This window comes from Chrysoperla carnea, chromosome 5, assembly GCF_905475395.1.
Source record: "Chrysoperla carnea chromosome 5, inChrCarn1.1, whole genome shotgun sequence".
Lineage (NCBI taxonomy): Eukaryota > Metazoa > Arthropoda > Insecta > Neuroptera > Chrysopidae > Chrysoperla > Chrysoperla carnea.
Window position 1 is genome coordinate 16,404,246 of NC_058341.1, and position 27,128 is coordinate 16,431,373.

Here is a 27,128-nt window from a genome sequence, read left to right on the forward strand (position 1 = left end):
CTATCATATAACAAAATTGCAGTTATTTGAAAAATGGAAAACAAATTTTTTGATATACACGGTGTATTTACAAATATGCCATTTTATTCAACAATAAAATAATATTCAGCCCTCCTTAAGCGAAAATTTGAGACAATTCTGATCTGCACTTAATATAGAAAGTACGGCTAACCCAAATATCTTGAAATAGATGTTACTTCGTTTGAGTTTTCCCATAAATTCTCGCAAATTTACAGGAATTTACAATTGTATGTCAGTAACGATCACTAAATTGTAATGATGAGTTATTTAAGTTAAACAACCGTGTGGATTTAGGCCAGTCCTTATACAAAATTATCGTTTTTAAACAGAAATATTAGAAAACACTGATACTAATTACACAACAAAATTAATTTTATAATTCCTTACAGCTTAAATAATTTAAAATCACTCAAAAATTCATATTTTCTCAGCTGTATTTTGTCACAAAACATCAAAGATTTCGACTTATGGCGCATATTAATCCCAAAAATTAATATAAAGGAATAAATTGTATAATAAATTTTTTGTTTATATGAATTGTTTATATATATTTTTGTTTATACACATAATTGTCATCGTTTGAATTATCATTTACATGCCAAAAGGAAAATATCAAATGACTGATTTATCGAAAATCTATTTATACCTGGATACTTGTTTGTTTTTTTACTTCCATGGAAACCATTCGGGAAAAGCGAAAAAATTTTTTATCGTTACTCATACCTACTTGATTTTTGGGATTGCAGCGGTACGCTTAAGAAATTATACAGAATTTAAAATTTGTTATTGACTTTGTTTTTGAAATATATAAAGCCCCAAAATTACATATTTACAGTTAATTTGATGATTAGATGAGTAGATCTTGAGGTACCACCGATATACCATAGAAAAAATTCGACCAATCGTCGTATATTTTTGGATCAAAATTACATTACATACCTTCACTTTCAAGTAGGGGGTAATGAAGAAATTTTTTTCTTGAGGAAAGAAATCAGAAATTTCTAGTATAAAAAGTTCATCAATTCAACAGAATTTGGCGTAAACTTAGCCAACTAAATCAATGATAAAACCAGGTCCAAAGGGGGAACCACCCTGTCCTGTCACCTCGTCAGTACAGTCTTGGATAGGAAGCGATTGCTCTGGAAATACGCACAAAATGTGCGTTATTTTTTGCTTAAGGCGGTGGATACTAAAAATATTATTCAACAGGGTATTGTCCAAGTTCAACTGTGCATTTTGCCGCGTTTCATTCTCAAAATAGTTGTGCCGTTTTTAGCAATCTGTATTGCATTATGCAATTTGCATACACGAAATACATTCAGTAGAGATAATTAGTAGAGATAAATTTCATAAAGACATTCTCTATAGTTTCGTAAATATTCATTCAGATTTGACATACGTCACTATAGGTCATTGGTCTGTTGTTGGTTATGTTTGAAAGTCACCGTAGATTTCAAAAAATAGTGTTATTTTTAATAATTTAAACAAAATTCCGTTTGCTCTAGGTAATAAAAAAATTAAAATTCTAATAATAAAACATCCAAATTAATTTTTTAATTACAATTTTCAGTTTTGTCTCGACAATAAATAATAATATAAAAAAAGAAATGCAAACAGAAAATTTTCTATTAAATGGACAACCAAATTCAAAGCCACCACCAGATAGAAAATCGGAGAATCCGCCTCCGCTCTTTATGAAATTATCACCATATGTATTGGCATTACGACCATGGTCATTAAGTGCATCATTAATGCCAACACTATTAGGTTCAGTTATTGCTTATAAACTTTCTAGTGGTTTTAGTTTTATTTCTCTAATATTAACAATTTTCACAATTGTTTCCGTTCATGGAGCTGGTAATTTAGTTAACACATACTTTGATTTCGTAAAAGGTATCGATAATCGAAAATCAGATGATCGTATTCTAGTGGATCAGTTATTAAGTAAAGATGAAGTTGTCTCCTTTGGAGCATTTTTATACGCAGCTGGTTGTGTAGGCTTTATAATCTTAGCATATATCTCCCCTGCAAAAATGGAACATTTAGCACTAGTTTATTTTGGTGGATTGAGTTCCAGTTTTTTATATACAGGTGGTATAGGTTTTAAATATATTGCTTTAGGAGATGTACTTGTGTTAATTATATTTGGACCGATTTCGGTACTTTTTGCATTCATGGCACAAACTGGTCGTGTAGAATGGGCTACAATTTATTATGCGATACCGTTAGCCTTGAATACTGAAGCGATTTTGCATAGTAATAATACACGAGACATGGTGTCTGATAAAAAAGTTGGTATCGTTACGTTAGCCATTTTGATTGGACATACAGCATCACATATTTTATATGCATTTTTATTATTCACTCCCTATATTATTTTTGTTGTAATTTCGTTAAATCATTCGAAATGGTTTGGGTTACCGTTAATTACGCTTCCAGCTGCATTTCGTTTAGAGAAACAATTTCGTAAATCGGATACAATACGAACTGTGCCCAAACAAACGGCAAAATTGAATTTATATTTTGGTTTATTGTATGTGTTATCATGTTGGTGTGTGCCGAGTTTACCATTAATACGCTAATTGACTAAGTTTTTTTTAAAAATATCAAATCTTTTTTTTTATATGATTATTTATTATTAAACATATTGTACGATGACTCAATTTTTTTGAAAACAGTTGTTTTTATTTAAAAGAGAATCTTTTTTCATGAAGTGGAAAACGTAACGGAAGATTTGATTGGACAATTTTTTTTTTGTATGTAAACTTTTTACATACACTTCGATCCGGATTTGGGGCGTAAATTTGATATGTGTAAAATTTCACTTTTCTAAAAGGCAGTGGAATCTCGATAACTCGAACGTCCAGGGAAATGAAAAAATTTCCAGTTCATGAGTTTTCAACTTAACAAGTATTTCGAGAAACAGCGGATTTAACTGCTAAAATTCCGACTTAGAAAGACGTCATTATATTTTACTAAATAGGTACGACTTACGGAGTTTGCTTTTTGAAATTCGGGTTACAGAGTATAAATATATACTATTAATACCTCGCAGGGAAATAACATTTCGTTCGAGTTACAAAGTCTAAATAATTCGAGATACCCCTTATTTAGAGGTTCAGCGAAAGGGAATGGCATTTTTTTTTTCTACTTTCTGAGGCTTACGACTTAACGAGGTTTGAGTTATAGAGATTCCACTGCACAAGAGGTTACAATATTAAACTTTGCCTCATAATATACTACCTCTGAAGGATACATAAAGGATGTTTTCTTATTTTTCACTCAAATTATACAAAAACTTCGATGCTGGAATCAATGAATGAGACAAGATATGCTACCTTCATAAAATTCGTTTTCGAAGTAGAGTTTAATTTTGGAACCTCTTGTAAAAATTGATAAACGTGCAAAAATGATAACTTTTTACGAAACCTAAATCCGGTCCTTTGCACACAGCCTTTTTTTGCTTTTATGTTATGAAAAAAAAAAAAATATTTTGAAATAAATACCAGTGCAATAGACGCAAAAATAATTAATGCTTAAATAGGCCTAATTTTTTTTTAAACATAGACTAGAGCCTTTTTCGTACAGGAGCTTAGATTAGAATTACGCTCAATGTTTTTGTAATGGATACTTGTGCGAATGAGGCCAAATATTAGGCAAAAATGGTGGACTGTGGACTATTTAAATGTATAATATATATGACAAAAAAGGCTATTATATAGTCCAAAATAATTTATATAATATGTTGAATAAAATTGCTTGAACAAAGTAATTTTTTTGGAGCTACTGATGGGAGAAATTATTGTAAAGGTTTATCAGAATAATTACCAAATATTGTAAAAATAAACCGATATTTTTTCATGTAAGTAAAACAATTTCTTTTGTATTATTTGAATTCTTAGAAATCTGTAACAATCTAATTTATTCTGATGCATTTGTTTGCGAAAAACCAGAGGGGCAATTATTTGCATTTATAAAAAGTAGCTGTGTTGTTTTAAGTTTAAAATCCATCCAAAAATGGCCAAATTGATTTTGCGCTTTCATAAGCAGCATACTACCAAAGAAGATACCTAGATCACTAAGTATTAGATAGAAAATACTTAGTTTGTCTCAATTTGTTAATCAAGTGCTATCAGCCAAAAAAAGGCAATCTTAGGCTTTATATAATTACTATATACTTAAAATAACACAGTCATAAATGCAAAAGTTATTTCGAAATTTATTTTACTTAGATCAAAAATATTTTTGTTTTACATCAAAAATTGTGATAAGTAAACTCTATCAGTTTGGAAAATTTGCAGTTTTTTTCGAATTAAATACAAATATATTGACACTACTACCTATAAGATAAAAATTCCTCAAACTTTTCTCATCATTTATTGTACGTGTTTTGTTGTTTTTCTAAAGGCCTGATTTAGACTGTAAAAGATTTTGTCTTAAGAGTTTTTGTCAACGTGTTTGTATAAGAACTGAAACAGTTTCTCACGTGTATGCCCCACTTAATTCAATCATTATTTACCTTTTGCGTCACTTGCAAAATCGTTCGCTACGTCCTTGGGGATAAACATTTGAAAGATGTCACATTCAATTAATAAAAGTTGATAAACTAGGAAGTGCTTTTTGTAGCATAGTGGTTCATAATCTGTTATTTATTTGTGAAAATGGACTCCCCCACTATAATTAAGCTAAGAAATACTCTTCTAGCAATTTCCTCATACGGAAAAGTGTACTACATTCAGAACAGGATACCTACCTTTCTCAAGTATGTAATATTAATGTTGCGAGTTGTTTGCTAGGTTCTGAAAAAGAAAATCAAAACGCTTGATAACGTTTCATTGAAGGGAAATCATTTTCTTTGTCATTCAACTACACGCGTACAGCGCGCACTATCAGAAACTATCATGGAGACGCAAGCATACCGCGTGTCATAATATATTATGCGCAATATATTTGCGTCTTCCTAATAGTTTCTTGTAAGAATGTTTGATGGTGTGTGCTATGTGTCAGACTTTCTTACAATAATTTCGAATAAGAAATTTGTGTAACGTGTTCTCAGTATTAAGCTCGAATTTTGGAGACCATCTATTTTGACACAGATCTTATAGAGTCTAAATCTGTCCAAATTAATTATGTATTTATTATTGTCTCAACAAGTATTACTTTTTTTTTAATTTGTATACATTTTGTTTTTAATTAATTTAAAAAATTTTCATTTATTTGATAAAATACAATAAAAATGGCGCAGCTTTATACAAAAATAGTAAAAATACGTATTTATTTGTATATGTTTAGTGAATTCCGAAATTAAATATCTTGTATTTTATGTTTTGTTTTATTTTTATATAAATTCATTGATTTATTTGTTAAAAAAGATTTCACACTACTAATAATTACTAAAAAATTGCTTAAAATCTAATCGTAGTATGGACGACAAAACCACAAAGCAACTTTGAGCGATATCTTGAAAATCTCCTAATTGTCAAATTGATAATTAATTAATTATTTATAACTTGATTTTTGGGCCTGTATGAGCCAGGACATTTATTTTTTTTATCTATCTATGCCTATATTGCTCAGTGGAAAAATTAATTTTGACTAACATCCATGATGACTAACAATAATTCTCCTATCGTTTATGCAGCTACAAATACATAAATATCATACAAATTGTGTAAAATTTATTTTTGAATGGTATCTCAAAGAATGCAAGTTTTGTAATCGACGAAAATGACATTCATATCATTAAATTTGTTTTGATGAAGATTATTCGAATTTAAAAATGATGTTTCTTTCTCAAACTTTACATAAATGACAATAATGTAGACCGTCATTATTTAAAAAATGGGGTGTTTTTAATATTAAGCTCGTTTGTACGTCGCAGGCATGTAAAGAAATTCATCGTAAAAAATATTTTACCCTATAAGAGTCTCTTTTAATCCAAAATGGCTATTTAATAGAAAACTTCGTATTTTTATCTATTAAAACATTTCAAAGTCTTGAGATACCAGATTTTCATTCTAAGCCTTTGTAATTTTAAGGATTTTTAGGGCAGTTCATATTTTTTACGTTAAGTCTGCGACAATTAAAAAATTTTTTTTATTACGAGAATGACAAACCCTTATGACACATAGCACGGTTGTACTGTAGTAATTTTAAACTAATTATTATGAATATAAAAAAATCAGTATGTACCTTAGCCCGTGAGCTAGTAACACCTGATTATCGTCAGCAGCGAAAAACTGGCATTAACATATGTTATAGATCAAGACTTTTCCATGGTTTCCATTCCCCTGAATGCGTGGCTCCCCCCCCACGCTCAAAGTTGTAGGAATATATAAATGACTTAACGAGCTGTCAAATACCTAAGTACATTGTGGATTTGTACAGTAGACCAGAACTATACTTTTCCAAAAAATTTGACCCCTGCGAGTGGAAGTCGCTATCTCTCGCCAAAATTGTGTTTGCTGTATGAAAATATGCATGGTTTAAAAGAATTGAAGAAAACCTGAGATCAGTAAGTCTTTGTAGATTAGCCAAGAACCTAGAATTACCCGAGTGGTACTGGAGGAGATGACTATCAACTATGGTTCTGGACTAATCTACAAAGCCTTACTGGTTACAGGTTTTTGGCAACATGCATATTTTCTTACCAACTAACTACTTTGAAGAGAGGTTAGAGACCCCTAATATCACTCGCGAGATTGGAAATCATATGGAAAATTGTGGTTCTGATTCAGACGCAGATTAAATGTTGAGAGCGTCCTAGGCAAGCGTTTCTTCGATGTCCCTCTAGCGACCATAGTGCTTATTATAATAACTAGCTTCTTTGTTTAAAGTATTCACGCCCCTTTGTAACCTCGCGACACTAAGTACGTGCCTACTTTGCCTTGGAGATAATCCGCCTGTTCTGGTTCCTCAACATCTATTTATACCAGTTTTTGGCAGCTGAGGAAATTCAGTTGTTACTATCTGACCGACTACGTATACAATGTATTTATTACAAACTACAAATTTAAACTATAAATATTTCTGTTATAATTTTAAAATATGAAAAAAAAATAATATAAAATGTTTTCAAATTTTTCTAAATGCATTATCATTTTTATCCCCACCAGCACAGCTACAATCGACAAGGCTTTTTTTTTTTGTCTTTTAGACTTTTCAATTAAATACGATCGTTGATTGCTTTTGTCATCGCCTCTTGACGAGGAAAGAAATCAGTGAGAAAGAAGAGGAAGTTAAATCAAAAACAACATATTTTTGAAGGAGTATTTTTTATTGATTTCGGGTATAAAAGTTATACATAAAGATATACTTACTAATTAAATACATACGAATGTATATTTTATATTATATATAATAATTAAGAGCCCCCACTCGCAAAAAACAAATTAAAAAATGCGAGGAATTTTTTCTCCCTAAATTATATCAGAAGCATGTACTTTTTTGTATTGTCTTGACAATAAGGAAATTAAAAAAATAATTTTAAAATACATCTCGTTTGAATATCAAGTGAAATAACTCTGCTAACTTCTAATAACAATAATTCCACGAGTCTTCATGTACTTACTTGGTTTTGTCTTATGACAGTTCGAGAATTTAAAAATACGTCTCGTATGAATATCGAGCTGAAATTACTTTACTAGCTTCTAATAACTAATCATTTTTATATAAATTTCATCTTTAAATTATAATCAGAGAATTTAGGATGTAAAGATTAATCACTTTTTGTAATTTGTTTTTAACGATTGAGAGTCCTTAAATGTCCCAATTTATTTTTTTAATTTTTGTTTTTAATATAATTATAATTTTTCAATAATAATAATACGAAATACGCTTATGTTCTTCATTATGTTGCAAACAACATTTTTTTATTTATTTTAGACATATAAAAAAATTTATAATTATTCTAAAACGATGTAACTTTTCTTTTAAATTTTAATTATGAAACAATAATGCCATTATTCTAAGCTACACAATTTTAATTTTTTTAGACTGTATTTTGATTTGCTATAAAAAAAAATCGAAAAAATGACCCTAATAATCGTATTATTTCAAGTACACGACGAATATACCATACTAAACATGGCGCATTTACACTTATTGTAACGTAACACCATTAAAGTTTTTTGGACTAAATGTGTTTCGCTTTTGTGTAAATTCGGCCATAATTCATTTAAAAATTTGAAATTGTTATCTCACTCTCTTTTCCAAGCAAAAACAATTTAAGTTCGAATTTATTTATTCTCAATAAATAAATCAACAATAAATTTTTGCCAAAACGAGAGAAATTGTAACCACATCTTATTTCTTCCAAAGTTATGTTAAAAGCTACCATAAATAAGTAGGGGGGAAGGGGGTCTATTTAACTATTTACAAAGTGATAACTGAAAATGAACAAAAAATGTCAGATACTTTCGAAGGAATAATGACATTTTTGTAATTTTTTCTTTAAATGGAATAATATATGTACATTATTTATATATAGATTTTTGTTTTTTTAATTTGACTGTGATGAAAATTTTTTTAAAGTAAAGCTCTATCACAATTATTTTTGAACTTTGCACTATTTTTCTTAAATTTTAATATAAAAGGTACGTTCTTCGTGGAAGCTTACTTGTTCACATCGCTTACGTTTTTATTTCTTCTACAGACAGATAAATTTTCAATGATATACAAAGTTCTACTTCAAAAACATTTAGCTTTCATAACGAACGCACCTAAAAATCATTCTACCATTTGTTTTCTGTTTTCCTCTTAACTAAAAAACTGTAAAGATTACTTTAATTTTGGACTTGTTCATGTGTTAAAAGATTTATTTATATTTTCAAAACATAATACGTAATGGTGTTCGTATCAATTCTATTGAATCGCAGCGGCATTTTAGATCACAAAAATCGTATGAACAAGTACATTTTGAAAAACACGGTATGAATTTCATTTATATTAATATAGAATACGGTAAAAAAAACTTAGCGCGTTATACAGGAACGTAGAATCTACGTAAAAAAATTGACTACTGGACTATAAAACATAAAAAAACATTTTGACTTTGTTTCAAAACTTGGCACATATATTATAGGCAAATTTAGACTTTATAAGTACACCAAAATTTTTGTTTTGAATCTTTGTCAAAAAAAGATTTTATAAAAGATATAAACTAAAAAAAATTTTCTGTATAAATGATTTGTTCCTGAAATAACGATTTTGGGGCAACGCACAATCAAGATAAGAAACTAGTGAACTCTGTTTTTGTGTTCCTTGAACATTCGAAATTACATGAAGTCTTCAAAATTTAATTAACCGCTCTTGTCTTCATTTAATTCAAGTACTCTTTTGTTACTTAAAACCAACATAAATCGTTGATTATCCCATCCCATAATAGAGTTTATTTTTAAATAAAAAGCGATCTGCCCCCGAAAGCTATAATATAGATACCAAATTAGGCGTCCAGCGAGGTATTTGAACTATGGCTTGTTTAATATGGTTGCCAATATTTACATCAATAAAACAGATAATTTTTGAAGCGTATGCAAATAATTGATGAATTTTGATCGAAATTTTTACCAAATTTAGACGAAATCAAAGTTTAGGAGAGTTATTGTCAATATTTAATTTTAGCCCGTTTAATTGTATAATATTTATGCACGATTGATTAAATCGAGTGTCAAAGAAAACCATCTTCAGGGCAACTGACCCCTTTAATAAACCTACATTTGTTCTTTTGATTGTACGCTGCTTAAGCCAATAGAACTTAACGCTAAGATTTTTTTTCTAATCATTCTTGACAATATATTATAATTAATATTTCTATTTCGAATATGTTCGATAAAAAATGCTTTGTCATCTATTTTACGAACTTATCATTTTTCTTTTATTTATATATTTTAAATAAATTTACATTAGTTTATAAAAAAACAAAAGAGAAAAAAAAATGAAACAAAACAAAAGAAATTCGCACGTGTGTTAACGTGTACGTGTGTGGTTTCCGCATGATCATCATCATCCAAATATTTAATAATTTTGATTTGTTGTAAATATAGACAATATTTTATATTAATAATTAATATTTATTCGATATATATATACTTTTTTTTGTTTTGCTTTCTCGAAATTTTTTAAATAATTTTTGTTTGTGGAGATCATGATTTTTGAATCATGAATCAACATGTAAATGTGGAATATTGTTAAGATGTTGATCGTTTCTTTTCTTTTTTCCAAACGGATATCCTCTCCTTAAGCTCTAAAACTGTAATAAGAAAATTACATTAAAGCGACATCGAAACTGGTTTGAAAAAGATAATAATTTCGGGTCAATTATGCACTCTGATAATTCCCCGATTCGTGGTCACTTCAGTAGTTAATCTACTTTTGGAAAAGGTAATACGAATTCATTGATTATTGATTAGGAGAGTTGAGTTGATTCAGAAAGATGAAACATTACACTACTCTTTCGAATAACAAATTTTGGTATCGTATACAGATATGACCTAGACATAGGTTGTCAAAGGAAAATTTATACTTTCGAGATAGAGGATTCATTAGGCACAAGAAGAATTATTGATCAAAGTTGCGGTGGATTGTTCTGGTCTACAAATATGCACGATTTTTAATGGGAGCCAATTTATTAAGGAATTAAAAGCTATAAAAATATTATTGAACAAACCTGGCTGTAACATATCTTCTGTAAGTGGTTGCCGATTAAATGGATCTGTTGAACTATTTAATAAATGACGCATAATCACAGGGCGATCCATAACTTGACCCGATGGTAACCGTACTGGATCTGACATTAATGTGTCCATTAATGGATCTCTAAATTCATCTGGTGCATCAGCTAGATAATCATCAGATTGTTGATTGGCAAGTAATATATTGTAGCCTTTTTGAGCGAGAGCACGAAATTGTTCCACTTCCGATGGTGTTTTTATTAGAGAACGTTCCATACGTAATGCTGCATCATCGAATAATTCTTTTCGGAATGAACGCTGTAATAAAAAGGTAATTAAATGAAAAATTGTAGGAGTTATCCTTCGAAAAATCAACGATAATTTCCTTAATTTGGTTTAAGCAAAAGCATGATTAATTTAAATTGGGACAAATAACTACATCGTTAACTCTTCGGCATCTAAAGAGACTTTGAGAAGACTTTTATTTTAATATTTTATAAATAAAATATGTATATTCGATAAAAATAGCACTTTCTTGGCAACAAGTACCCTCTTTGGAATTTGACACTGTTGTTGCGAATATTTTACGATGATCTTTAATTTCTTATGGATGAAATACATACCTCATCGGCAGCTAACGCCGACGCAAATTGATCACAATCTAAATGCAAATAAATATCAACTAAATGACTTAATAAACGTCTTGGTTCCCAGCCATATTTTTCGGGATTTTTTACTTTTAAATTTTTACATTTAGGACCGCATAATTGTTGTAAATTAAAATTCAACATAGATGCCAATCTAAAAACGAGAAACAAAGTTTACAAAGACGAATTTAAAAAAATATATATATCGATTACCTGTCAACTAATTCTGGACGTAAAAATGGCTCTTTAATCTCAACAGTTAAATAATGAAACATATCAACAGTTTCACGGGCTAGTGTTAAATACGATCTACATTGCCGTTCATCACTCGCTAGCTGCCGTGCCCGTGTGGTTTGTTGCTCTTGTGATGTACGTGACCATGCTTCCGTGTCTGCCATCAGTTCTTGTATCTCATGTATGCGCTTTAAACTTTCTAAACTTTCATCTAATAAGAATGTTGTATCATTCATTAACATATTTATAAATTTTACAAATTGTTTGCCAGATTTTGATTCGTTTACAATTGCAACACGATGTATGGCTGAATACCACATTGTCTGCAAAAGAAAATTATAAATAAATTGTAATATCTTTATAGGTATCGCATTTTACGTTTCAAAGACCTTTGGCTGTAAATTTGGTGCAATAACTTGTATATTTTTTTGAAAATTAATTTTACTGATTTAAAAAATAGTAAATATTGATAGCTTACCTGTAAAATTAAGCTGATATGATATCGAATAGTGAATTTATCATAAAATTCTGAACTGGAACCAGTAGTTTCAACATCCGTGTAAAACTTCATTAACGAACTAGGTAAATGTGTTTCTGATATTGGATGTGCCAACACACGTTCATTTAATCGTTCGGTACGGACATTAATCGCTGGATGTATCACAAATAATACTTCAATTAATTTTGCTACTAAGTACGGATTACGTATATATGTGGCCGAACATATTATCACTAATAACCAAGTTATTAGCATATGATCCATATAGTCCGTAACCACAACAGGATAATATTGTAAAGAAAATAGGAGAAATTCTGCAATATCCTCAATATACCATTCTGGTAATGCACAAAATAAATCTGGTGGATTTGCAGCTAACGGTAATTGGAAATTAAACGTACTTCCCGCAGGACATCCTGTTAATAACGATAATTGTGCTTCAGCAACAGTGTTATAGAATGTTAGAGTTCGTCGTATCAGGTTACGATCTAATAATCCAGCATCTGCACATGCTTTTGATTTATTTAATTTTTTGATTTGTTGCTTCCAACGTTTTATCGATTGTTTATATCGGGAAGCGAATGGTGTGTCGCGCCATTGTGATTCTGTAGCTGTAGTCTCGTCTAAAAGCTTTTGTAAATCACGTAACGCACGAAGACGACGTTGATATTTTGTACAGGCAGGTATTAATGCTAAATGATGACATAATAATGTTAAATGCCAGCATTGTGTATGGAATGTTGCATCGGTCCACTTGTGATCTGGTTTATTACCTAAAAAAATGTTAAGAAAACACCTGTTACTTTGATATTGTACAGGGTGGAGCATAATACCATATTTTTTAATATACATAGCAGAGCATAATACCGCCCTTCCTTAACTAAAACCATTTTTTTCTAATTGTCATGATGAAGCTGTCTTCATTCTGGACGTTAGTACTACCCATATTTGTGTATGATAATTTTATAATGAGTTGCGCAAATTGGGGAGTACTACACAACCTTAATTTCGTAGTATTATTTCGTATTTCGAAATATTTTGAGTTACGAAATGTTTAAAAACAAAGTACACACTCAAAAAATACCACAATAATAAACTTTCAAAATTCACTAATGATTCTTGACTTTCGTGTACAATTTATCATACTTTTCTCTTCTTTTCTAGTGCACTAAAAGCGTTGGGTTTAAGCAAAAATTAAACTTGATTTCTCTTAGATAGAGTTTACAATGGCCAGCTCTTTGGCCATGAAGGATTTTTGAAATTAGAATATCACAAACCTTTAAACCAAACTAAGTTTATAAGCACGATAAAAAGTTAGAAAATTAAACTTGTTGGAATGAACTGGGGAAATTCTATAGATTTTTTATTAATTCCAGCAAATTTAATTAGAAAATAACTGAATAAATTACTTACTAAAATCATCCAACCATTTTTGAATTTCCTGTGACGTGAACTTTAATCGAGTATCATTCTTAATATCAATCATTGTGTTCGGATGGAACGGATACATTAAATCCACTTTATCCAATTTCACTTTCACCGCTAACATTTGTAACACACTTAACAAATTTAACATAAAACCATCCCCTGCGACCATACGCTCCTCCACTTGTAATTGTGTTCGTTTTTCATTTGCTTTGAGAAATTTCGCCACAAATTGTAACATGAGATCACGACTCGATGCATTCGCTAATATATCATGAAACGTTTTATGTAAAATAATTCGAGTATTTTCTAATTCAAGTTGCAGAGTTTGTATTAACGACACATCAGATACTGTACTACCACTAAAAAATTTCTCTGCCACTTTTGGTTCATCTTCAGCGAACACCGAAACTGATAAAAATGGTCCTAAATAACTTATACGAGACAATTCGCGTCCTACTGCATGTGTGGTCGATGTTTCCGGTGAAAAATTTGCGAGTTGAATTAATAAACGACATATAGGACGAATATTACCACCACCTAATGGCCGTATTTCTGTTAAATCGGAGAGCGTTTGTATGGGGTTACGATGTTCATTCTCAACGAAATTAGCATGAAGCATTACTTTAAACAATCCTTCCAAAATTGGAGTAAAAATGTGATTAAATAATTCCAAGTTCGTAAACGTGCGACCTACAAGTTCGTTAATAAATCCTCGAGGTAATTTTTGTTGCAATAGTGGAGTTAACAAAGGACTGTTTTCCTTATCGGAATTTTCGAGAGGAATTAAGTATCCTTTTAATACTAATGAAGTATATTGAATAATTTGAGCACGTAAATCATACAACACGTCGCTTAATGGAGGTATGCTTGATTTCTTTGGATGATTACGCTCTTCAACACTAACTCGACCATAACAATCTGTTAAATAATGTATAGCGACGGCTTGTGTAGTTTGATTCTGCGATTGTTCATTGTTATTCGGTGGCGTAAAATTTGGAGTAGGGCATAAATCAATGGGGCTTGTTAAAGGACTTTGTGTGGGACTTGTTGAACTTAAACTAATATTATCACTTTGTTCAAATGCAGCGACACAACGTTTTGGCGTTAAACCGTTTGCAATTTGCAATAACATTTCCATTAAAGCTTGTGATATGAGATCTTGTAAACAACTTGTATTCGTCGAAGTTGTATTTTGTTGTTGTTCTAGGAAATTTTCTGCAGTCTCTGGTAAATATATGAATGCTGTTTCTTGATGAGAGGATTCTTTTTTCCATGACGCACCAAGAACACGAAAAATGGCAGTGTGTAATTGCTCTTCGGTGATTTCTGTACTTGAAGATGACGTTCGTTGTCGAGCAAGTTCCTTACGTGGATCAGATTCTTCCACCTAAAAATCAATTTTAATAATTCAATATTTTTTACAACTGTCAAAACATTTTGCCTTTATTTGAAAACTTCGACCAGATTCTACTTTGTAAAGGTCATGTAAATAATTTTCTGAAGTAATTAGAACGCAATAATCACAAAAATTCAGTATATTTGACTGTTAAACATTTTATAAGAAATTACTTCGAGATACCTTCCTTCGAGTGGAATTTCGGACTAAGTCTCATAGAAAGCATAATAGAATATGTGGCTGAAAATAGTATCCCTAGCACAATTTATATTTGGAAAAAGATTACAAAATTGAGCAATTTTCTTACCTCCATATTTTCAATTCCTGAATCAATATCCGTAGTAATCATTTTTTCATTATTACTTTCATCCACCTCCATATGTGAGCTCGCTTCGGAATCACTACGATTTTGTGCAAACATTTTTTTCGATGAATTCGATGACGTCGTATTATTATTATCAATAATTGGAGTTTTAGGTACAACAAAAACATCATTATTCAATTCTGGTGTACTCGATTTATCACTATTCGCATCAGTCACTACATTAGTATCATCGCCAGGTTTACCTGGATCGCCATGTGATTTATCACATATATTCAAATTTATTTTCTCATCAACACTTGTCGAATGTACAACATTTGTTACATTGTTTTGACTATTTGTACGTCCTAATGGACTTGGTGTCTCGATATTATTGTTGTTAGCACCTGGGGTTGGAGTTAATGGCGGTGAAACGGGTAATGGTGATGTATTTCGTTCTAATGCTGCCAGGCGTGCAATTCTCCGCCTTCGTATCTGAAATATTTAATGTTTATATAACAACTGCCTTGAGTAATAACTTGCGGTTTAAGACCTTAGGTGGGAAGTGATTACTGTCCATATCATTTGATTTTAGTAGTTCAAAGTCACCTTATCAACCCTTGATTAAGTACTTGAAAAAAATTTTCTAGTCTAATATTAAGAGGAGGCATTGCTTCAATTTTCCCATCCGCGGTATTTGTTGGCTTGTAATCAACATTTCTAACAATTACGAATTATTATTCTGGGAAGCTATTTTGGAAATGGTCTTAATATATCGCTAGGTATCCTTAATTATTAAAATTAAGGGCTGCGGCCTTTTGTTAAAATTTTAAGCAACAAAGCAGACTTCACCCATGTCCAAAATTATAAAATTTTAACTCAAAATATTACAAAAGACAGTATAAAATATAACATGCAAATTTTTTGTGGCTAAATAAATTCTATATGTTAAATAGAAAAAAATTCCATCCAAGAAGCGAAAGGTCACCCCGCTTGTCTCAAAATGACAAGTCAAAATTCTCATTTGATTTCTTTTTATTATTGATTCGAAAGTTTTGGTCAGTCTAAATGCCTTAAATTTATAAGCCAGAAAAGCTCATTACCTTATAAATAACAATTTTTGTCAAAAATAAGTTATTGTATAGAAATGGCATGCATAAATTCGCCACAAAAAGATAGTATGTAAGATGAATGTGGACTTTACTATTTACATAACAAAAATATTTAAATTTTGGATTTCCTTCAAAAACGAATCGCAGAGTTCAATTTACAATAGTTTTTTTTCAGTTTTCAATTAACTTTTTACAAAAAAAAATTGACATTTTTCTAATTTTAACACAAAGAAAAATTATTTTCCACAACAAGACAAAGGATTTCTTAGCAAAAAAGCATGTGTTTTGGCGAGACATCATTGTAAACATTTTTACAGAAAAGCAAACTCATATGCATATCAATAAACAAAAAATTGAAGAAAAAAAATGTATTACCTCTTCTTGGGATAATTCGCTCATTTTGAGCAAAAAAACAAAATATGTTCACAAATTAATAACAATTTCACTTCGCTTCAAAATTCAATTCACAAATGTCTTTATTACAGTCAAAAATACTTAGAAAAATAGCATACGTCAATTCAGTCAGTCACCTCAACAGCTGAGCAATGAAAACTGATGAACACTAGAATGGAAAAATTATTCAAGCATATTATTGTGAAAGGAAAAACTTTCAACACAATGATCGAGAACAAGAAACGATATATTTCGATACGATATTAAACTATTATAACGTTTGGCCTTCAGCCAAAATTATTTTGTCTTTATTGAATAAATTTGTTTTTTGACTAAATATATTTTATTTATTATTTCTTTGTTGTATTCAGTTTTATGTGTATTCATGACAATCATGTAGAAAATTGATGCGTGCGCATTTTATTATTAAAACATCTGGAACATTTTTGTTTTCGAGTTATTCTATTTATCTCACTTTATATTATTGATTCATTTATGACTGTATCTTTATTTAACAACTAATTATACCCGCGAATTACAAATTATTTGTTGTTTCACTATGATCTGTCACCTTGAATTTAAATTATATATATATTTTTCTATCTATTTATAAATTTTCGAAATCAAAGTAAATAAAAACAAATTCTACGTTTCAAAAATTTACGCACTTATTTTATAAATCAAAACAAACTTTAAAAATTTACGTCTTCCTGAAATTATATAACTGAAAATTATTCTTAGCTGAAAAATAGTAACGATGCGTTAACTATTTTTGTTGTTGTTGTTTTAAAGTAGGTTTTGTAGTTTTGCAATGAATTTGGATGACCGAAATAAATTAATTGGCAATATAATTGCAATTTTTTTCTAAACAAATTACATTATGTAATTCGCAAATGCTATGACCTAAATGTAACGTCAGTTGCATATAAAGTGAAAATGCGGCATTTGTTATGACTCAAATGTAATGGTAATTGCATATATATTTTTTGAAATAATATGCTGATTCATTTTCAACCCCCTAAATTAGTGTCAATAAACCAGTCCAAGTTTACATACAGAGAAATTTTGATTTTATTTTCAAATAATGCGCATATTATCGTGTACAGACTGTACTATCTCATTATTTAAAAAATTCATGTCCAAATCCAGACAATCGATAGACGTGACGGTAGGTTCGTGTCCGGCCAACGTACTTATAAACAGGTCAATGTTCCATGCATGTATTTCAGCCTTTATTTTTACAAAATCCCTTCGATTTGCGTTTTTAATCTTTAATTTTCAGACAGTGTGTATATTTTTTAAAGAAATTCATCCTAATCATAAAATTTCTGCAATTAATTTTTCTGCGAATTTAAATATTAGTAACAGTAAAGTTTAGTTAGGTCATTAACATATGTAAATTATTTTTGGTATTAAGATTAAAAAATAATCTGCGTTTTATTTAAAATTGGTACGTTATGAAAAACAGCCAATTAAATTTATTGTAATATTTAAGGGTTCAGTAGGTCTCTTGCTAGAATATTGAAAAACAAGCCAATATGAGTTTGTGACTTTTATATAGAAATAACACATCATTTAATTTTACATGATTTAACAAAAAATTGTGTAGTTCTAGGAAAAACTAACCGTTTCGATATCTCAGTATACAGACATTCATTTCACAGAAAATGTATCTGGATTAAAGCGTAAAATTTTTCCATTTTGTATTTTAGTTGATAATTAACTTTAATTATTTTCTTAATTATCCAAAACTAGCTCATACATTGGGAACAAAAGGCAGAGGTCAATTGAGTTAATTCTAATACTGATAAGAGGAGTACCGCAAGTTGGCCCCTAGCACCTAGTCTCTGGTATCTTCTCTGCCCCTACCCCCACTGTAATCTATATTTGGTTTACCACCTTTTTTGCTGATTATTTCAGCTCCTCAATCATTTAGAGAGAACGAGAAAACTATTTTTCAAGAGTGTTTGTGAGCATTTAAGTTGGGGAGAGTATATGCATATTGTGAGTAAATAAAAAATATATTTTTATTGCTGCGATAATAGTCTTTTATTAAAAATTTCAATTACAGATTTACAATTTTCAAGGGATAAGTAAATAGACCTTTCACTGTTCAGAATTACACTTAAAAATAGAAGGCAATAGGATGGATTTATAGAAGCAAAAATTCTGGTATGTTTTGAAAACAAGTTTGAAAAATACAATTATGTATTAATCCTATTTTGGATGATTTTTGACATATTCAAATTGCTTATCAGAATGCAATGAATGATAAAAAATCTGCTGGCTCTTTATTTACGAAAAAGTTTGTCCAACAAAATACTTTTTTCTTATAACGAACAACTTTTCAATTTACAGTTATCTTCTATTTCTTATTTTAAATAACTCTGAAGGTCGCATAAGCATTGAACAGAAATCGATTTTAAAAACATACTCAACTTTCGATTTCTGCTGCAACCATTTGGTTTTGATTACAATCTGTATATGAATTTTTCGAATTATATAGTAATCTCCAAATTAGGATTATTGAACTAGTTAATATATTACTTGAAGCAGCCAACAACACTTGTCTTAGAAGTCTCTGCCAGGATATCCGAGAAATGGCTACTTCTAATTATATTTTAACTATTTCCCCATTCACAGAGACAAAGACTTCCATCGAAACTTGATTGTTTTATATTAAATATTAAAGTTCAAAATTATTCGCTGAAATTTTAAGGTTGAAAAATTACCATTTATTGAAGTCATTATCTCCGTAAATTAAGGCATAAAAGATACACAAATTAATTTCCACAAAAGGTCTATTTTAAAAATATAAAACTCATGCAAATTTCTTTTGCCAACTCTTCGGACCCAATTTTTTTACACGCGCTTTATACATATGTGACATTAATGCATACATAACGGGTATTATGAAAATTAGCAAATATAGTCGCATCACAGTTGGAAAATGAAATGCAAAATTATATGTATTTGGAAGGGAAACTGTAAATTTTTGTGTTTCCTCAAAATATGGTATATTACGTAATATAATGACACCTTCACACACAATACCTAATGGATATAATGGTATCCATATGGTGTATCGTAACCATGTTAAGAATCCAATATCTTTGTTGTATAATTGACTTATGTAATATGGATATCTGAAAAAAAGAAAAAAATGTTTGTTTTAGTTCGTACAATAACAAAATAAAATTTAAAATTCAATTTAAAGTTTTCAAGACTTTAAGACTAGTTTATGTTGTAACTAATATCTATGAAAACCTATGTGATAGAATGTTTGAATAGTTTTCCTGTTTTTGGGAGGTCAAAATCTATAAGAAAATGTAAAAAATCCTATGCAGTTTTTTAGTCACAGACCTGTGTAATTGTTCTTATAAAATTTGATAATTTCAACCACTCAAAGCCTTTGAACGACTTTCTCTATCTTCATTTAAGTGGAGTTTCAAAAAAAGAAAAAAAAGTTTAAAGTTTTAATATTTACCTGACTAATTCAATAAGTGTCCATACAAAAAATAAATAAAATATCACTGGTTTCTCTTGCATTCGAGGTTCCGCTTCGATCATACAAAATAATATCACAGCTCTGCCACCAGTTTGTAAAAATGCTGGAAACGGACTACCTTTTGTATATCCAAACATTGGGTGCATCACCTCTAAAAATTGTATTAACTGTACAAATTTAATTGCATTACCCACAGCCGCATATGTGCCCGGCATTGAATCCGGACCATCTCGAAAATATCGTATCGCCATTACAGTAAATATATATGCGAATCCAATAAATTGGCATAAATTGTAAAAAATTAGATAAACTTTTTTCATATCCTCTGGAATAAAAAGAGAAAAGAAAGTATAATTGAAGAAGGATACAAAAACACGCACCACATAATTATATATTTACCTTTACGGTATCCTAATTCGTCTTTTTGTACTTTATCAAACATTTCTGGATAATCTTGACGTACATCGCGTACTTCATCATCGTTAATGTCATCATTTTCTGTTTGCCAGCGATCAAAATCAATTTTTAACCAAGCCGGTTTTTGCGGCCGTCCCGTTAAACGGGGCCACCACCCAAGTTTTGATTTTTTTATGGCAAAATCTACTTTACTATCTATAACTTTGTACGTACTTTCCTGAAATGTAATCACCAAAAATCGAATAATTGTGGGTTTTAGAAGATGAACAAATTTTTTGCTTATACCTCCGGGTTAACTTCGGAATGAAAATCAAGTGAAAATTCATAATTATGCGCCCCTCTAGCGCCATGTCCACGAGCTGCAAATTGTAGTCGTTTTGGCTCCAAACTAATATTTGGATCCTAAAAAAATTGCAATCTATGGGTGGATTTTATAACGAAAACCGGTAATTTGGATTCAGGCCATTGACCCCGATTAAAATCCAAAATAATTTTCGGTTTTATAAATATAAATAAAAATTTGTTACCTTTACGTCTTTTAAATCAACTTTAAGGGTAATATTCCCTTCCGATTGGGACCAATACACGAATGGGCTATAAACTTCTGGCATTATTTTGTTTAATTTACGTATTCTTCGATAAACATCAAATATTGCACTTAAAAAATAATGAAAACATTAAAATTCCATTTTCATTCACTTGCAATCATGTCAAAAGGTCAAAATTTTTGCATAGTTCTAGAAACTGGGACTTTAACTTCACATAAAGTCAGTCATAATGATTACGTAATTCATTTAATTAAATGTAATTTAAAAGTGGTTTTGAATTTTGTATTTTTTTTAAATACAAAATTTTTAGAATTTCATGACAGATTCTCTCTGATAAGGATTAAAGAATTCCTGTTTTGTTCAAGGTTGATGTTATATATCTCCATCAGTTATTCGAATCCCACTTAATGATTTTTTCTCGTTTTAAAATAGCTAAAATGTTTTTCTACGTAAAATAAGAGTTAAATAATTTTTTTCCTCCCAGAAAAAAACGATTATTTCGAGAAATTTAAACCAAAATAAAAGTTCAAAAAACCCGCTTGTGGAACAAACTAAAATATCGAACAAACTTGTTTTCGAACATAACCTCTCTTCATTCTTGTATTGTATTTTAGGTTATATTATCTTGAAAAAAATGTCGATTGTAAAATATAAATCGAAAATTCGACTTATTCTAAATGAAACATATCGTGGATATAGTACATTGGTCGCAACAGAACCATCTAAGTTGACAAAATTACCTGAATATCCACCAATTTATGAAGTTAGCGAAAGAGCAAGACGGGAACGAAAATTTGAGGATTGGACTGAACAAATTAAAAATCTTCATACAGTTGAGGAAAAATTAATGAAAATTAATATGCCCAAATATTATGGTTGGGAATCTGTGGTACTTAACGATACAAAAATTCCATACAATGCATTATCGTTTATACAACATTGTACTCGAACTCATATAATTCATGGAGCCGAGCTTCCAAATTTTTATAAGAAAATTGAATCAAATTTAGATGCAGTTATTAAGGATATAAAATCAGAAATTGAAAATGCACTGATTGTTGAATTTCAGTTAGTAAGGTCGGTATGAGATTATGAACTTTGATTGAATTTCTTGTGATGTTTTCTTATTCGCTAAAGTATTTTAAATTTATAGACGAAAACCAGAAAGTAAACCACTTTCTCCAGCCGAAAAAGAAAATTTAATAAGCCGTTCTATAATTGATCAAATAAATCGAATAATTATAAATAATTTATCGAAAAATTACGAACACCTTTTAACGAGCCAGGTAAAATATTTTCAATTTTAAAGATTGGTTCGTAGAAGTTTTTGTTTCTTGGGCGACAAATCTGCATTTTAAAAAACCAATGTAGACATAGAAATCGAAATCACTCCAAAAATTTAAAATTTACGTTTCAGATTGATGTAACACCTCGACATGAAGCATTCTGGTTTGTTGGCGGTTTTAAACCATCAGAACGATTACGTAAAACCAGGAAAAATGACAAATTTCAAGAATTTATGAGCAACGATCCCATTGATCGTCCAATTCAATTTATCGGATCGCCATTTTTAGCTTTACGTAACACCCTACCTCTAGATCCAATAATTTCGTTGGACGATGCGACGAATAGCGATTTTAAGGTACCCTTTTTCGATTATAATCCCAAAGTATTGGGATATAACAATGAGTTTCGACATGGTACAAATATCCCTGGTTTCTGGCCAGATGATCCATATAAATTTGGATTGTTGTCGTTCAATGGACGAGGGCATATTTTAGAACGATTACCAACTTTTGGTGAGGAAGATAATTTAGAAGCTCTACATGCCCAATCAATTTTATCATCTTTTGCATGGCTGCATTCGCAAGCGTGTTATCAGGGATTTTCAACATTCACGGATCTGACTTATCCATTAGTGAATCAAAATATTATTACCAACGGACAATATTGGTCATTTTATGTTTATCAATTAAATACAACATTATTACACGGGAAAAATATGCCGAATAATCCACGACGAAATATATGTTGGGCTTTAAAACCACAAAAACTGTTCGAAAACATTGATGAAAATAAAAAAATTATTGGTTTCAACGACGAAGTTTTAAAGAATTTACTTAAATTTTACATAAACCAGCCGGCCCAACGAATTGAGAATATGACACCGTATTTAGGGGAAAATATCAAAACAATTGCGGATATTGAAGATAACGAAAAACGTGAATGGTTGGAAAAACAATTCAAATATATGATGTCAAATCGACCTCGACATCGATTACAATATGAGATTTACGATTGGGAACGTATTTATAAAATTGATCATAAAACACGCCAGTTAGAGCCGAGACGACGTCCATTCGAATTAAAAGATAATAATCCAATTGCGTATCGACGTTATGATGATTTTCATCCACGTTATGTACCGAAAAAATTGAGGCCAGAGGGTACGAAACGTAAAAATCAAAATAAATGGGAAAAAACATATTTCCCGTAGTTTTGTAAATGTAGAAAATTGTAAATTGTATTATTTATATTGTGTTTAAAAATTTTTAATAAAAATTTGTTGCTTTTTTTTAAAATTTTGTATAAAAAGCATGAGATTTGTCAGCTGCATGAGATATTTTTGCTAAATTATATGTTTTAGAATGCGCTCGTTTCAAAAGTGATGGTCATTTTTTTTCTATCACGTAAGGTTTATTTGCAAATTCAAACACAAAAAAATTGGTAAAAGCACTTGTTTATTAAAAATTATACAGTAGCCTGCAAGCATAGTGGCATCCCATCTTCCTTGGTACCGTCTGTGTGTTATTTAATCAAAAATATTTCGGGATCCGGGATAAAAGACAAGGTGAAGATAGTTAGATTGTAGTACAACGAAAAGACAAAAAAAAAAAACAATTTAAATTTAAAATAACTTTTATTTAATAAAAAAATTACAATATTTACAAAATTCCCTTCTTCAGTTTTCGTATTTTATTTAATACCAATTGACTATCATCCATAGGCTCAATAATCGCTCCCGTTTTAATTGTTACACTTGGTTTAACTAAACGTTTATGTGCGGTTTCTGGTAAGAATGTATTGCCAAGTGGTGCACGTATTGACGCTTCAAAATCTTCGACACGCTTAAATGGGAATGGTAAATCATTAACTTGATGTTCCCTAACTTTAATATCCTTATGCTCTTTAATTATTAAATTTCCTTTATTATCGTCTTTACGTGGAACTTTTTTCGGTTGTTTGATGACAAAACGACGGCTTTTACGTTTCTTAATATCCTTTCCACCCCATGAGCCCCATCCTGGTAATGATAGATCAATATCTTTAGGAGTGTTTGCATCGACTTCATCTTTTTTCTCTTTATGAAAATCAGCAATAATGTCATCATCTTCGAAAGCTTCGGATATCAAAGCTTGTTGTGTATCTTCTTCAACTCCATCTTCATCATCAAGAGCATCGTCCAAATTTTGATTTGTTGTAATTTTAGTTTTTAAATGTTTTGGTTCAATTTGTACGAAGCTTGTTGGATCAATATCTGGAATCTTATCATCAGATTTTTCCACTTGAACTTGAGGTGATGTTTTGATTACTGCAGGCTTTGATGTGTAGCCAGCAGTTTCAATTAACGCCTCATCCAAATCTGGACGCATTTGTCTTTGTGATTTTAACGATAAATCTGGTTTATATTTTGATTTTGGTTCATTTTTCTCCTTTTTCTCTGATTGAGATGAATCGTTAAGATTTTTTATATTCTGTACACGTTTTTTCAATTTCTTCTCCAATTTAAAGTCGATATCTTCAAAAATATCGTCAATGGTACCCTTTTGCGATTCAGGAAGTTTTGATTTTACCGTTTTTTTCTTTTTTTCAGTCTCTTCTGCAGAGGGTTTAACTCTTTTCTTCTTTTGAATCTCTTCTGAAGGTTGTTTAACTTTTGTTTTCTTTTTAGGTGGTTCTTGATTAGAATCTTTTAGTTTTTTCCTTTTCTTTAGTGAATCCTCATTTTTAACGTTTAGGGTTTCATCAATTTCTTCAACAGTCCAACCATTTACAGTACTGGTTACATTAATTTTCTTGCTATTTTTCTTACTTGTTTTTGCTACCGTTTTCTTGGGCGTTTTACGCTTTTCTGTCTCATTCAAATCATTTATTTTACTTTTAAAAATATCTATTTCATCTTCATCAATTTCTTGATTCATAATCTGGTCATCATTTTCTAAGGTAGTGCTCGATACTTCGGTAAATTTATTTTCTTCACGTGGCTTAGAGTTTGATACATCGATTTGTGTTTTATTTTTTTCATTCCAATATTTTCGATATCCACTTAAAAAATCTGTAACTTCTGATGATGGTTTTATCCCATTTATCCAAGGATTCGATGGATCTTCTGATGTTGAATGGATTTCATTGATTTGTTCTTCTTCGTTGTCTGAATCATCATCAACACTTTTTTTAATCTTTTGCGTTAAATCACGACTTACGGAAAGTTGTTGGGCCAAAACTTGTCGACTCTGTAAAAAAAAAGCCAATATTAAAAATTTAGAGCAACGAAAAATATTTGCGCTAATCATTATTTTTTTTTATGTTACTCCAAAAATAGCCTAAAATTTTAAACCCAAAATTTGAAGACCTTCATTCGAACTAAAATGATATCGTTTTTTGAGGACATTCTTTAACCTGAGAATAACTTCTAATAAACGTTAGTTCATACCTCTTTATCGTATTTAGCACGAACTTGTTTACTCCTCGCCCATTGTCCAGTAGATCGATGTCGTAATGAGACACGTTCTTCGGCTCGAGCTCTTTCAATTTCCTCCAATTTTTTTAACGCTTCTTCCGGATTATTCTTTTGTAAATATTCAAATTCCTTAATTTGTTGTTTAATTTTTTCACGTCTTTGAATTCTGTGATACTTTTTACTTTTAATTTTATTCTGTCGTCGAGCTTTTGCCTCTTTATACGATTGCTGAGCACGAAGTTTAGCTGCTTCTTTCCGTCGTTCTAGCATTTCAGCCAATGTTAATGGAAATTCGGATTCAACTTCTTCTTTTGGTTTTTCAGGTTTTAATTTTTCCATTTCAAGTTCAATTTCACTTTTAAGTCGAAATCGTTGCAACAGATCCGTTGTCGTCTCGACAGGTTTCAATTTTGGATCTTTACGTAATGGAAATTCTAGCTGTTCAGCAGCACGGTTTGCATATACAATTGGTTCCCATTTATCGAGTGTTTTCTTCACATTTTCATAAGCTACAGTTCGTTGAATTTTCTGTGCTTCCGGTTTTTCTAATGGTTTTGGAATTGTTTTTACATTTCGACGAACTTTATTGATTTTTTTTGTGATATCAATTTGACTAGACTTTTTATTTAATACCTTGACTAAATTGTGTAAATTTACTGTACTATTTTTACCAGCACTTGATTTTACTAAATTGTATTCGGATATTTGTAAAGATGGTTCGGTTCTTGTGGGTTTTCGAATATGTTGAGATTTATCTAGTTTTGAAACGGCTTCCAATAAACGAGAATGCTCTTTTTCAGAGATTTCTTCGTCCGAATAATTAATATCTTCGTCCATGGTTTTCGTTTATGTGAAAAAAATTATTTTATTTATCAAACACACGTGGTATAATCAAATAGATCATTTGACACTTTCAAAAAATTGTTTATAACCTCAAAATTAACTTATGAATGAGCGCACTCTATGAGCTGTCTTCTGAACTGTCACATAGTTTTCTCTTTGGGTCAATAGCTGCTCTACTACAACAAGACACGTATAGATGGCAGCAGGTATATTGTTTAAGTCAATAGCTGCTCTACTACAACAAGACAGGTATAGATGTCAGCCAGTATATTACGAAACCAAGTACATAATTTCGAAATTGGAATCCTGGTTGAATCTACGAAGAATCGTGATTGAATCAATCGGTTGAAAGAAAGTCGAAAAATGATGT

General features: G+C 30.3%; 5 protein-coding genes across 5 annotated transcripts; 2 read left to right on the forward strand and 3 right to left on the reverse strand.

The window, feature by feature from the left end:
- The first annotated feature begins 1,396 nt into the window (after positions 1-1,396).
- LOC123300155 (ubiA prenyltransferase domain-containing protein 1 homolog) lies at positions 1,397-5,258 on the forward strand. Its single transcript, XM_044882656.1, has 2 exons — positions 1,397-1,526; positions 1,592-5,258. Exon 2 carries the CDS (start codon positions 1,629-1,631, stop codon positions 2,601-2,603), a length of 975 nt encoding a protein of 324 aa, XP_044738591.1. The 5' UTR covers positions 1,397-1,526; positions 1,592-1,628; the 3' UTR covers positions 2,604-5,258.
- Positions 5,259-9,927: 4,669 nt separating this feature from the next.
- LOC123300154 (ubiquitin conjugation factor E4 B) lies at positions 9,928-16,955 on the reverse strand. The gene is made up of 8 exons (XM_044882655.1): positions 16,684-16,955; positions 15,203-15,691; positions 13,485-14,886; positions 12,051-12,844; positions 11,552-11,895; positions 11,315-11,492; positions 10,688-11,009; positions 9,928-10,270 (listed from the first exon to the last, which is right to left on the reverse strand). The coding sequence occupies exons 1-8, from the start codon at positions 16,705-16,707 to the stop codon at positions 10,209-10,211; spliced, it is 3,615 nt and encodes a 1,204-aa protein (XP_044738590.1). The 5' UTR covers positions 16,708-16,955; the 3' UTR covers positions 9,928-10,208.
- A 1,773-nt stretch (positions 16,956-18,728) lies between these two features.
- Positions 18,729-26,853, reverse strand: LOC123300564 (U3 small nucleolar RNA-associated protein 14 homolog A). The gene is made up of 3 exons (XM_044883151.1): positions 25,889-26,853; positions 24,133-25,688; positions 18,729-18,777 (listed from the first exon to the last, which is right to left on the reverse strand). Exons 1-3 carry the CDS (start codon positions 26,750-26,752, stop codon positions 18,729-18,731), a joined length of 2,469 nt encoding a protein of 822 aa, XP_044739086.1. The 5' UTR covers positions 26,753-26,853.
- On the reverse strand, positions 18,776-21,449 carry LOC123301830 (very-long-chain (3R)-3-hydroxyacyl-CoA dehydratase). The gene is made up of 5 exons (XM_044884742.1): positions 21,154-21,449; positions 20,912-21,028; positions 20,609-20,843; positions 20,189-20,534; positions 18,776-19,847 (listed from the first exon to the last, which is right to left on the reverse strand). Exons 1-5 carry the CDS (start codon positions 21,235-21,237, stop codon positions 19,523-19,525), a joined length of 1,107 nt encoding a protein of 368 aa, XP_044740677.1. The 5' UTR covers positions 21,238-21,449; the 3' UTR covers positions 18,776-19,522.
- Positions 21,757-23,707, forward strand: LOC123301829 (28S ribosomal protein S30, mitochondrial). Its single transcript, XM_044884741.1, has 3 exons — positions 21,757-22,251; positions 22,328-22,460; positions 22,592-23,707. Exons 1-3 carry the CDS (start codon positions 21,809-21,811, stop codon positions 23,669-23,671), a joined length of 1,656 nt encoding a protein of 551 aa, XP_044740676.1. The 5' UTR covers positions 21,757-21,808; the 3' UTR covers positions 23,672-23,707.
- Positions 26,854-27,128: the final 275 nt, after the last annotated feature.